Source organism: Myodes glareolus, chromosome 5 (assembly GCF_982192425.1).
Source record: "Myodes glareolus chromosome 5, mMyoGla1.1, whole genome shotgun sequence".
In the NCBI taxonomy this organism is placed as follows: Eukaryota; Metazoa; Chordata; class Mammalia; order Rodentia; family Cricetidae; genus Myodes; species Myodes glareolus.
Genome location: NC_142030.1, coordinates 23,750,353 through 23,762,586, shown reverse-complemented (window position 1 = coordinate 23,762,586; position 12,234 = coordinate 23,750,353). Strand labels below are relative to the sequence as shown.

General features: G+C 45.6%; 1 protein-coding gene across 1 annotated transcript; it reads left to right on the top strand.

Moving 5' to 3' along the window:
* Positions 1-6,505: 6,505 nt before the first annotated feature.
* Positions 6,506-9,728, top strand: Cfap126 (cilia and flagella associated protein 126). Its single transcript, XM_048452545.3, has 5 exons — positions 6,506-6,648; positions 7,883-7,945; positions 8,139-8,219; positions 8,805-8,981; positions 9,315-9,728. Exons 1-5 carry the CDS (start codon positions 6,622-6,624, stop codon positions 9,528-9,530), a joined length of 564 nt encoding a protein of 187 aa, XP_048308502.1. The 5' UTR covers positions 6,506-6,621; the 3' UTR covers positions 9,531-9,728.
* Positions 9,729-12,234: the final 2,506 nt, after the last annotated feature.

Genomic DNA, 12,234 nt, shown 5'->3' with positions numbered 1-12,234 from the left:
AAGATAGGATTTCTCTGTGTAACAGTGCTGGCTGTTGTGGAACTTGCTTTGTAGACCAGGTTGGCCTCGAACTCACTGAGATCCTCTTCCTCCCAAGTGCTAGAATTAAAGGCATGAGCCACCACTGCCCAGTTTTTGTTGTTGTTGTTTCCCACAGAGTTTTGCTACATAGCCCAAGCCTACTTGGGGTGTTCCCATTTCTACCTCCTGCTTTCAGGATTCTTTAAATGTCCTGTATTTATTTATTTATTCAGGGCTTTTTTGTTGTTTTTTTTTCTTTTTTTGAGACAGGGTCTCTCTGTATAGTCCTGGTTGTCTTGGAACTTGCTATGAGTATCAGGCTGGCTTGGTATCTATTTTTTTAAAGTTATGAACTCCCTTCTGGCAAAGTCCTGGAAAAGTACCAGATATAATGTGGCTTGTATATTAGTTATTTTTCTCAGCACTGTGAAAAAATACTGGACAGAAGCAGCTTATGGAAATAGTCCTGGGGTGGAGCCTCCCTGTGGGAATTGCTACCCAGAGTTATATTTCCCTGCCCCCATTTGAGGTGCTTATCTGCAAAGAATCTTAACTTCCCTCTGCTCCTGGAGTTGGATGAGGAAGTTTGAGTGCACGTGATTATTCCTTGATCCCTGCTGGGGTCAGGTGACAGTCCCTACTGGGGACAGGTGAAGGTGGAGTGCATGTGATCAGTCCTTGACCTCTACTGGGGTCAGGTAAGAGTTCCTCCTTGGGTCAGGTGACAGTCCCTTCGCAGCCCCCTCCCCATGTGGTGCCATGGTATAGAAGCTAGCCCCAGCAGAACAATAAACGAGTTGCTGTTTCACCTCAACCTCGTGCTCTGTGGATTTCATTCAACCTGGACACCCTCCGCCGAGACTCGTGGTTCCAGACCGTGCTGGCGCGGTAATCTCGAACTCACTGAGATCCTCTTCCTCCCAAGTGCTAGAATTAAAGGCATGAGCCACCACTGCCCAGTTTTTGTTGTTGTTGTTTCCCAGAGTTTTGCTACATAGCCCAAGCCTACTTGGGGTGTTCCCATTTCTACCTCCTGCTTTCAGGGTTCTTTAAATGTCCTGTATTTATTTATTTATTCAGGGCTTTTTTTTGTTGTTTTTTTTTTCTTTTTTTTTTAAATATTTATTTATTTATTATGTATACAATATTCTGTCTGTGTGTATGCCTGCAGGCCAGAAGAGGGCACCAGATCTCATTACAGATGGTTGTGAGCCACCATGTGGTTGCTGGGAATTGAACTCAGGACCTTTGGAAGAGCAGGCAATGCTCTTAACCTCTGAGCCATCTCTCCAACCCCTTTTTTTTCTTTTTTTGAGACAGGGTCTCTCTGTATAGTCCTGGTTGTCTTGGAACTTGCTATGAGTATCAGGCTGGCTTGGTATCTATTTTTTTAAAGTTATGAACTCCCTTCTGGCAAAGTCCTGGAAAAGTACCAGATATAATGTGGCTTGTATATTAGTTATTTTTCTCAGCACTGTGAAAAAATACTGGACAGAAGCAGCTTATGGAAATAGTCCTGGGGTGGAGCCTCCCCATGACACTATACTTGGGACGGCTCTGGAATGGAAGCTACCCTCATGATACCATAGCTGGGACAGCCCTGGGATGGAGGCTCCCCCAGGATCCTCTACCTGGCTCTGGAAAGTCAGTCATCTTCTCCTAGACATCAGTGTTTCTCCCTAGGTGTCACCAGCCAGTATGTTAACCACATCTTTCTAAGCAAAGGTAATAGGAAGTCAAGAGTCTTTCCCCATTCTGAGCATTCCGAGTTGAGTAACTTAGATTTTGGTTCTCAGAGTTTGTTTGGCGGGGGAGGGGAGTTGAGACAGGGTTTCTCTATAGCTTTGGAGGCTGTCCTGAAACTTGCTCTGTAGATCAGGCTGGCCTCGAACTCGCAGAGATCTGCCTGCCCCTACCACCTGAGTGATGGGATTAAAGGCGTGCACCACCACCGCCAGGTTTAACATTTATGTGCTTACCGCCCCACTTTCTGGAATTTAATTTTGCCCTCGACTCTCTGCTGCTCTGTTCTCAGGGGGCTCCCACCGCGTCTTCCTGTTCCTGACACTAGTACTCACATAATTTAAGGGCTGTGGTGAACAGGGCGCGGTGGCATGCCTGCAGTCCTAGCACAGGGAGGATAAGGTCTGCGTGGGTTGTGTCCAGACCCTTCAAAACGTGTTATGGTACAATGTATCACAACTCAGGGATATATAACTTGGATCATAACCAACTCTTCTTTCAAAAAAATTCTTTTGTGAGCTAGACATAGTGGTACAGGCCTTTATCTCAGCACTCGGGGGGCAGAGCTGGGCAGAGGTTGGTCTGAATTTGAGACCAACCTGGTCTACAATACTAGTTCCAGTACAGCCTGGGCTACACAGAGAAACCATGTCTCAGGGGAAATATTTTTTTGTTGTTGTGAAGAGGAGTCCAGGTATTGTAGCACATAACTGTAATCCCTGAACTCAGGAAACTGAGGCAGAAGGGACTGCTCTGAGTTTGGGGCTCTCTCAAAGAAAGAGGAGGAGGAAGAGAAAAAGAAAAGGAGAATTGATTTTTTTTGTTTTAACAAATTATTTTTTATAATTTATTTATTTGTATTATATGTACATTGACGTTTTGCCTGCATGCAGGTCCATGTGAAGGCGTCAGATCCCCTGGAACAGGAGTTACAGACAGTTGTGAGCTGCCATGTGGGTGCTGGGAATTGAACCCTGGTCCTCTGGAAAAGCAGCCAGTGCCCTTCACTGCTGAGCCATCTCTTCAACCCTTAAAAATTATTCTTATAGCTGAAGATGCAGTTCAGTTGCTGTAGGTCAGAGGGTTGGGATTTCAGCATCACCCTTGGCTATCCAGTGAGTTCAAGGGCAGCCTGCAGGACACCAGACCCAGCCACACCTTCCAGGAGTCAGCTCTCTCTTTCCACCACACGGGTCCCAGGGGTCAAACTCAGGCTGTCGGGCTTGGTGATAAAGCACCTTTACTCCTGTGGCCATCTCGCTGGCCCAGGGAAAGCAATTTCCAAAACAAGCTAAAAGGACTGAGGATGTAGCTCGGTGACAGAGTGCTGCCTAGCATGTGCTAAGCCCGGGTTCAATCCCTGGTACTTACAAAATCAATAAAAACAATAATACAATAAATAATAATAATAACTGGTAGAAATAGTTTCTGAAGATAAAGAAGAGGAAGGTACTTCCAAGAATGGAGGTGAGCCTGAGAGCTCAGCAGGCCCAAGCTCAAAGTCAGGGTCTGTGATTCTTAGATGTTAACTCACCTCTTCACACTTGATGCATGGACCAGTTTTGTTTGGCTGATTTTCTATTTTTGAAAATCCATTGACTGCAGATTTTTTCGATTAAAAAAATTTCTTCCTCCAACTGAGTGTGTCACACTTGTAATCCAATCCCATTGCTCAGGAGGTGGAGGCAGGAGGACCTGGAATTCAAGGCCAGGCTCTGCTACTCTGGAAGTTCAAGGTTAATCTGAGCTATGTGGTACCAACTGTGACTTACACTCTTTCTTTTCTGCCTCTTCGTTAATTCTAATTTAGTTTGTGCCATCTCTTGAGTAGTTTGGCAAAAAACAAAAAAACAAAAAACAAAAAACTACCAGTTTTGTTTTTGTTATTGTATACACAACACACACAGACGAGAGACAGAGAGGGAGAGAAAATAGCAATGTCCATAATGTCCATTAGGGGGTGCTGTAATCTCAGAGAAGAAAATTAATAATAGCTTTCTGACTTATTGTGTACAAAACTATTTCCGTTTTTATGGGGAAACCTACAAAACCCAGGTCTCCGCTCCAGCACCTTTTCACCATCTGGACCAGGGAGGTAGGATGCAGGGCTCCTTGGAGCTACTTGGGAGAAATCTTGGAGGGTTGACAATATACTAGAGATAGTGGTTCAAGTGGTCCAAGTCGTGTGGTAGGGGAAATAGATGCCTAAGTCTTTAACAATAACTGCTTACTCATCGTTTTTGGTTTAATATTTTTGTCATGGGGAGGAAATACATTAAAAGTTCAAGCTGTATACTCCTGCCACGGGGTGAGCCATAGCACAGAACAATACAGAGATCAGCATGGCCCCTGTGCTATACAAAACACGAAGCATCCCGTATTTTTTTTTTATTTTTTATTTTTTAAAATATTTATTTATTTATTTATTATGTATACAATATTCTGTCTGTGTGTCTGCCTGCTGGCCAGAAGAGGGCACCAGACCTCATTTCAGATGGTTATGAGCCACCATGTGGTTGCTGGGAATTGAACTCAGGACCTTTGGAAGAGCAGGCAATGCTCTTAACCCCTGAGCCATCTCTCCAGCCCCTCTGTGTGCTCTTAAGCCAATAACAATGTTAAAATTATTGAAGCCTCCTTGTATCAAATGTCGACCACAGCATGTTATGCATAGTTAAACTAAGAAATAGGACTGCCTTCACTTTCCATTCAAGGTCACGGAGGCCTGGGCCAATGAACTTCCTCCCTAAGGAAGGCTTCGATTCCAAGCACATCTAGAATTTCACCCAGATAGTTTGGCTCCAGGATGGACACTAGTGGCTGTCCTCACTTAGCTCCAAGCTTACACACTGTCCACAGCACCAAGGAAAACCGTCTTCATAGCAAGTAACAAAGGCAAAAACTCCCAGAGGAACTATGGGTGCCGAGCTGTCAAAATGGATGTTCTAGAGCAGAGACAGTCCTTCGTCTTTTCTATCACTCTAGAGAGCAATGAGAACCCCAGGGACAAAGCACACGGGTCAACTTTCCTATGTCACACTATCCAGCAGTTAACTGTGAGAGCCTAACAAGGGCTGTTTTTACCCCATTATCTAGAATGGTTATGAGTGTCCTTATGCAGGGTGTGTTGGATGGGATAAAGATTTTAGGGGAAGAAAGAACTAGCAATTATCTACCCCTGAATTTTGGAGGCAGAGTCTCAAGTAAGCCAAGCTAACCCCAAACTTGTAGCAATCCTCCTGCTTCAGCATTTCAAGTGCTGGGATTATAGGTGTCAGCTACCACAAGCAGCTTGCTTTCTTTAAAAAAAAAAAGGAAAAAAAGATTTTATTTTTAATCATATGTATGGGTTGGAGTGGTTGTGTCAGAAGAGGGAGTCAGATTCTATGGAGCTTATGAGTTATGAGCCATGGGTGCTGGGAAACTGAACTTGGGTCCACTGCAAGAGTAGCAAACATTAATCACTGAGCCATCTCTCCAACTCCCTCCACTTTCTTTTTTTTAAACCAGATTTATTAATTATATAATGTGACATTTTCATACATGTCTATATTCTGATCTTATCCTCTTATCCCTCCCAATAAACCTCCCTCTGCCCCCCCAACAAGTCCCCCTCCTATGTTATGTGGATATTTGTTGGTTATTTGTTGAGATCAGGTCTCATTATGTGGTCCTGGCTGGCCTGGAACTCACTACGTAGACTTGGCTGACCTCAAATTCACAGAGACACATCTGTCTCTGCCTCCCGAGTACTGAGATCAAAGGCGTGCACCCACCGCCCGGCCTCTTCCATATTTTTTTTAAAGATAGGGTCCTACTATGTAGTTCAGACTGATCTTGAACTTGAGATCCACCTGCCTCTGGTTCCTGAATACTGGGATCACAGGCATGAATAGCCATATCTGGCTCTGAAGTACCTATTTCTTTGGATTTGTTTTCTTTTCCTCTTTTTTTTTTTTTAAACTTGAAACTATATAACTGTCAAGTGCTCTTTAGTTTTAAGACCCCAGTAGATGAGTATATTGGTTTAACAGAAATTTGGATGAGCCTCGGAGGGTTTCTTAGTTTTACATCTAGCAGGTTTGGGCACCATCACTTGCCCCTCCCAAGCCTGGTACTTTAATCTTACACTGTCACCATCCCTGCTCAGTTTCCCACCCTAGGTCCTGATTTGCCATATCCTAACCGACACTATGAGCCTATGTTCTTAGGTTCTGTGACTGTGGAGTGATGGAGGAGACAGGAGTCAGTTAAGGACCAAGACGAGACGCACATTTCATTCTGGGAGCAAACAAGTTGGTAGCTTCCTGAGCACTGCGCCCTTGTTATTCTGTAAACAGTGTCTTGGCTGTGTTCAGTTCCCACTGTGCGTTTACAATATCTAGATGGTTCATTCGTTTTATCCTGCACTGTACAAAGTAGGTCATCTCCACAGTATGTAGTGATAGCTGTTTATCGAAGAGAAGCCAGGGGCTTAAGCCATATAACACCATGTTAAATACGGACCCACCCTGTTCCTAATTCTATGGTTAGTTCATTATACCACACTGTCGCACAGGCTCAGCTCTCAGTGTCCCACAGTTTGTTTAAATAGTTGAAGATGTCATTCATAGACAACCTGGAAATTCTGAAGCAGGGCTAACATACTGGGGAAAGAGGCAGCTGCTTCTCTGCCCGTTTTTTCATGTTTATTTGGTCCTCCACACTCTAAAAGGAAAAGGAACCTAAGTTTCAGAGAGAAAGGAAGGGGGCAGTGTGAGCCCCAGAAGGTAGGCAACCCCTGCTGATCGTGGGAGGTACTCCCAGAAGGCTGTCCTCCTGCAGTTGCCAGGCAACAAGTGTAAACAGGACAGGATCATGGCCAGTAACTACAGTGCCAACCAGGTAAGTTCTCGTTCTACACCCTAAAATTTGATTTTACCTTCCAGATTTTACCTTTGGGCCTATCCCTCCATCACATTGTGCTCCCCAAACAGGCGCTGAGGGGGTTGAGGGGATTGAGGGGACTGAGGGGGCTTGAGGGTTTCACCTCACAGTTGGGAGGGTCCAGGAACCAGCAAAAAGAGCCTGAGTTAAGCTTGTAGAGTGTAAACCAGAAGGCAGGGATTCTATTTTTACAGGCCAGAGTAAACGCTTTAGGCTTTGTAAGTCAAATAACAAAGTTACAGCTATTTACATGAAAGTTCTCCCTAATTTGTTTCGGAAAAATTCAAGACACAGTAACTAAAGCGAGCGTAGGTGTGTTCCCCAGCGATCCTAGGACTTTGGAGGCAAAGCAGGATGGTCAGGTGTTCAAGGTATCCTTGGCTACATACTGAATCCTAGGCTAGCCTGAGCTCCCCCGCCCCGAACACACACACACACACACACACACACACACACCCCGCACAAATGCGGCCATGGTGGTATGTACCTGTAATCCCAGTATTTAGGACAAGGAGGTAAAATAATCACTGAAAGTTTGAGGCCAGCCTGGCCTACATAGCAACTTCCAGGCCAGCTAGAGTGTGGTAGTGGAACCCTGTCTGAAGACCCTGTCTACACATTTTGGAATTCTTTTGGAAATAACATTTTGTTCACTTGGAATTCAAATTTTAGTGGATTTTTTTCTTCTTCTTTTATGTGTGTGTGAGGTGGGTAAGGTATTGCTACTATGTAGCCCACCTAGACTGGCCCACAAACTCAATCTTCCTACTTCACTCTGGAAAGTAATGAGATTATAGGTGTGTGTGTCATCATGGCCAACTACCTTTTGTTAAAGCGACACAAATGTTTATAAGATCCAGTCTTTTGTCGCTGTTGTTGTTTTTCAAGACAGGGTTTCTCTTGAAGGTGTCGACTGTGTATGAAGTGTACTGTTCTCAGTCCCTCCCTCTTCTCCCCTCTCCAGCTGGGTCCTTTTCTTCCCAGATGTAGTGCCCACTTCTGCCTTCTTTTCAACCCATCACTAAGGGAGGAGGTTCCCTCCTCCCTTAAGATCTCTTCCTCCCTATATACCCCCTTGTGACGGTGAGTTAAGAGTTCACATAGTTGTTGAAGTCTTTGGCTTTCAATTATCGAGAACTCTATCTAGATTTCATGAGTGTGAAGCCTTTGAGTCTCCTCTTTCTCTCCACAGTACGAAAAAGCTTTCTCGCCCAAGTACCTGCAGAACTGGTCTCCTGCCAAACCAACAAAAGAGGTACTCCGAGCTCAGTGCCTTCTAAAGCCAATTGATGGTGACTGGCCTCATCTTCTCCCTGTCACCCACCTAACTCCTTTAGCCTTCTAATGGTCCACCTTCACCTCTCCCATGCCTCTACTGCAAGTCCCGCAGACACTTCATCTTCTCCCCCCTTTCGCTTCAAGTACTTCTCTTTCCACCTCCACCACAGAGAGCGGATACCCACGAAGGTTACACTCAGATTATTGCCAATGATCGAGGTCATCTCTTGCCTTCAGTGCCCCGTTCCAAGGTGAGATTCCCCACGCCCATTCATATCAAAAAGGTAAGAGTTAGCCAGGTGATGTGGTGCACACCTTTAATCCCAGCACTCAGGAAGCGGAAGCAGGAGGATCTCTGTGAGTTTGAGGTCAGCTTGGTCGACATAGTGAATTCCAGGCCAGTCAGGACTATACAGAGAGATGCTGTCTCAAAACAACACAAAAAGGGCTGATGCATAAAAATGGAGCTACAATCACTGTAGTAGACAGTCTGTGAGGGCCCCAACCTGCTAACCAGTTTATCCACCAGGACAGAGCTGTGCCAAGCACATGGAAGTCCTGAAAATGATGAATATATAAAGTGTTCTCAAGTGGCAGTATTTAAGCACAGGACTCCTTTATCACACTTAGCCTAAGAATGCAAAACTTGTGTTGTAAGGAAAGGGGCTGAAAACCAGCATCGTAGCTGACTGAAGAGAGGAAGAGTAGGGAGACGACCCCTTCAGACGTTTCATTATTAAGACACCAAAGGGACAGAACGAATGTGAGGCCAGCAAGCCCTGCCAAGCAGACACAGCAGCCATGAGGACCTGTTGTGCACTCCCTTTTCCTTTTAGGCAAGTCCTTGGGGTTCCTTCATGGGCACCTGGCAAATGCCCCTGAAGGTGCCACCTGCTCGGGTAACCTTGACCTCCCGCACAACTGCTGCTGCTGCCTCCCTCACCAAATGGATACAGAAGAATCCTGATCTACTCAACGCCTCTAATGGACTGCGTCCTGAAATCTTAGGCAAGGTATCTAGCCTTCCCATCTAACCCAAACCCCTACTGTCTCCACTTCTTCGCAACCTCAAAGTGGTTATTCCAATCCAGCAAGGGGAGGGCCCTCTAACCAGTTCTGTCTTGTGTTGTCTAGTCCCTAATCACTACAGTCTTAAGGAACAAAATAAAGCCATCTTGTTGCCCACCCTTAACCCCAGTATAAAATAGTCTCAAGGGGAGGTAAAATATAACTATTCTTGACTTGCCCACGGTACAGGAAGAAAGGGAGTCGAATTCTGAGGATGACTGGGGATTATCTTGACCTAACCAGAAATATGATCATCTTTTCCACTCTAACCCCAACAGCCCCATGGCCCTGACAGTCAGAAGATACAGAAGAAATCTGGTACGAAGACTGTACAGCAAGCAGCAAGCCCAACAATAATTCCCAGTTCCCCAGCTGTGGATGGTGACAACTCAGAAGGAACTCAAAGCTCACACCCCTCTGCAGGCCACACACCAGGGCCCCAGACTCCAATTAACTCACCCAAGCAATTAACCCCACCTGCAAGCCCATGTTAGACTCTCAAGCAGGAAGGTCCTTGTCTAGCTGAGATCCAGACATGCAAAGCTGTAACTCTGCAAGGGAGGAGTCTCAGGTGACATTTTAGGGACTGACTGGAATACGGAAGACCCTGTATTCAGAAACGTGGATCAGAAAAATGGTGGGCCAAGATGAAAGGCAAATTTGGGCAAATAAACATTGTTTGTTAAATCTTTTACTGACCTGGGTTTTCTCCTCGTTCTATGGCTGTCTTTTGTAACCCATAATTTGAGAGAAGGCTGGGAAAGAGTAGGGAAAAGAACACCAAGACTTTTTTACTTAGGTTTTTCGACAGGGTTTCTTTGTGTAGACCAGGCTGGCCTGGAACTCACTCTGTAGAACAGACTAGCCTCAAACTCACAGATCTGCCTACTTCTGCCTCCCAAGTGCTAGGATTAAAGGCGTGCAAGCAGGTCTCGATAAAGAATGTCATTTACACCTCAACAAAGACCAAGAAGAAACTGGTCTGCATCACATGAGGGCAAACCCTCAGAGCACTGAACTTTGTACACCAGCATCTTCAAAATCACAGGTAGGGTATGTGACCCTTTCTAGGATTGTTTACCCACCTACTTAATGAATATATGTAGGTGTGCCTCAAGCTTGTGGAGGTCGGAAAACAACTTGTGGGACTGGGGGAGTTGGTTCTCGCCTTCTGCCGTGTAGACCCTGGGGATCGAACTCAGGTCGTCAGGCTTGGTGGCTGGATCATATACCCACTGAGCTATCTCAGACAGACCAGCTCATAAGGAGAAAAAGGAAAAAGCTGGGGTGTTCCACTGCTCCTGGATGGTTGAGAAGTCAAGAGTCATGAAGTCCACATGCATTTCAGCCTCCAGTCTGTTTACCATTGCCCTGCTGGGCACCTTTCTGGCAATGGCTGTTAAATTTAATGCCCTTGTCAAGTCTAAAGCCAAAGGTATTTTCTCATGAACACTGACCCTACTCAAAGAACAACTTAGAAGACAGCTGTTTCTTGCTGGAGGAACTCTATACGATCTCCCAGGATAGTCAGATGTGGTGGCATATCCTGTAATTCCAGCTACTTGGGGTGCTGAAGCAGGTTCAAGGTCTGCCTGGGCTTAGGTAGCTTGGTACGGTCTGTCTCGAAAACAAACAAAAGACAATGGGACTGGGGCTACGGCTATGCTTGCCAAGCATGAATCCCTAGCTACACAAGACTTCCCAGGGCTTGTCTAGAGAAAAGGGGAAGTGATCATCACTTAAGCCCAAAGACTACTTGGAACGGGGAATACAGGTGGCTGAGAGCCGAGGGTGATGCTAATGCACACTGGGGTGGGGGGCAGAAGTAAAGAAGTAAGACCACACCCACTGGAGGGTAGCCTGGGTTAGAGTTCTAGGCCACTCAGGGATACACGGGGAGACCCTATTTCAAACGATTTCATGAGACTACTAAAGAAGCCCCAACCCCACCCCACCGCCATGGCTGAATTCACGTCTTCCTGTTCAATGCCCGTGTCTTCAATCCACTGCTCTGACTGATCTCCTGGAGCAGTATTTTTCTTGATGCCAGAGAACTTTGCATTCTACCATGGAGACAAGTACCTAGTCCAAAGATGAAAAACTTTCAAAATAGCTGGAAAAACTATCAAAATAGCGCTCCTAGCTAAGGACTAGTTCAGTGGTACAGTGCTTGCTGGCATGTACAAGGAACTGGCCTCCCCTAGCGCCACAGACAAAGCACTCTTGCTAAGGATTCAGGGTCCCAATAGGGATAAAACAGCAAGCTCTTCCATTATATATATTTTTTTCCTAGGATTCTGACACCTCACACCCCTGCTCGGCTTTAAAAATTCTCTACTATTCCCCACCCCTTGCTGCCCAAATCTGTCTCTGTAGGTCATTAACCTTTAGTTATCACCTCTACTGGTGCTCAGTCCTTAAATGAAACACCTGCTGAACTGTACCAGGAAGTATATAACTAGCTAGGATGTGACCCTATAAGACCTTAAAAGCTCTCGACAGAGCCAGGCAGTGGTGGCACACGCCTTTAATCTCAGCACTCAGGAGGCAGAGGTAGGCGGATCTCCGTGAGTTCAAGGCCAGCCTGGTCTACAGAGCAAATTCCAGGACAGTCAGAGCTACACAAATCACCTAGCCCTCCCCGAAAAAGCAAGCTCTCAACATGCTTACCCTTCTCTGCTCTTTCCTAAGGCTTCCCTGTAGTACCCAAGTCTCTTCACTACTTGTATGTGATGACCTCATATTTTTTCCAGTGGTCAGTGGTGGGAAAGGTCAGGCTGGAGGGTGTAAATGTCCAAGACCCAAAAGAAGGGGCAGAAATGAGATAGATCCTTTCTACTGACCCTCACTAGATTTCAAAGAGTCAACATGAAATGAGTAGTAATTTAATTGTTTCCAAAGAAGATGAGACAAGAATTTAGAACAGAAAACATGACATTAAAGGTATGTTTCATTAGAAGTGAAAAACAGAAAGAACAGAAAATACAATTTTTTGGATTGTCCCCATCCATCAAAAGCTATGCATCTTTTCCCCAAGCATGAGCTTCCAAGACCCAACTCGCTCTTCATCTCCTTCTAGCTGGGCAGAGCAATTCCCTCCACCTCCACCTCTCTTCTCTCAGTTCCACTGTGTGGGCGCTAAAGGCCCCAAGCTGACCAATGAACAGAATTGTCCTTTAAGCCAGCAGCCCACAGACA